The following is an 839-nucleotide window of genomic DNA, read 5'->3' as shown; positions in this document are numbered from 1 at the left end:
CCGATCCCCAGCAGAAACAAGCTCCAGGCACAGTCCCAGACCCCTCCGGGTGCCCCCCCCCAAGCTGGCCAGATGGACGGGCCGCTGCGGCCAGCATCTCAGCGGGGGCTGGGTCCAGCGGTGAGTCCCTCTCCTTCCTGTGGAGCCCCCCGCAGGGGACGACCACACTGTGGTGGGGGTTGAAGAGCGAGGGGTCCTCTGTTGAGAAACCCCAGAACTAGAGGGATGGCAGGGCCCCGGACTGACCACTTGAGTTTCAGGCTGCTCCACCACGGGGAGCAGCCATGGTCTCGCCTCAGGTCCGGGGTCCGCACTGACCACAGGGCCCACTTTGGGGTGGTCTCCCTCCCCGCTGTGGCTTGGGGCCTCTGATGGCCGCAAAGGCCCCGAGCCGACCAGCCCCCGTGACCAGCCTGCGTTTGCCCGCCAGCTGCTATGAAGTGAGCCTGCGCGGCTGCCGCCTGCAGGACCTCTTCGTGAGTTTCTCTCGGCCTCTGGGCAGCCGAGAGGAGGAGGACTTCGTCTGTCGCCTTGGAGAGCTCCAGGTGAGGGTTCCGGTGTCACCTCATCGGGGAAAGCCACGCCAAGCTGAGTGCCGCCTCCTCTCTCCCCTGGCTCAGGGGGATCGGGGTGCAGGGGCGGCCCCCCTGTGCTCCCCGGGGCTCTCTGGCTGTACTTAGCTGCCTCTCTCCCACCAGGTGGTGGATGCTAATAGCCTGCTGACCCCCCTGCCGCATGTGCAGGCCACCTCTGTGTCGCACGTCCGCTGGCAGCAGACCCCCTCGCAGGCGGAGGGCCCGCCCGCCGGGCTCCGGCTCAGCTGCACTCTTCACTGGTCC

General features: G+C 68.1%; 1 protein-coding gene across 1 annotated transcript in view; it reads left to right on the top strand.

Moving 5' to 3' along the window:
- Window positions 1-839, top strand: part of ENGASE (endo-beta-N-acetylglucosaminidase) — a 9,558-nt gene that overhangs the window by 7,979 nt on the left and 740 nt on the right. The window contains exons 8-10 of the mRNA XM_039859863.1: window positions 4-120; window positions 431-545; window positions 699-835. Of these exons, the coding sequence (XP_039715797.1) occupies window positions 4-120; window positions 431-545; window positions 699-835 (369 nt within the window). The remainder of the gene's footprint in view (window positions 1-3; window positions 121-430; window positions 546-698; window positions 836-839) is intronic.

Source organism: Pteropus medius, unplaced genomic scaffold (assembly GCF_902729225.1).
Source record: "Pteropus medius unplaced genomic scaffold, Ma_sr-lr_union100, whole genome shotgun sequence".
NCBI lineage: Eukaryota > Metazoa > Chordata > Mammalia > Chiroptera > Pteropodidae > Pteropus > Pteropus medius.
The sequence above is the reverse complement of the archived record's forward strand: the minus strand, read 5'-3'. Positions and strand labels throughout refer to the sequence as shown.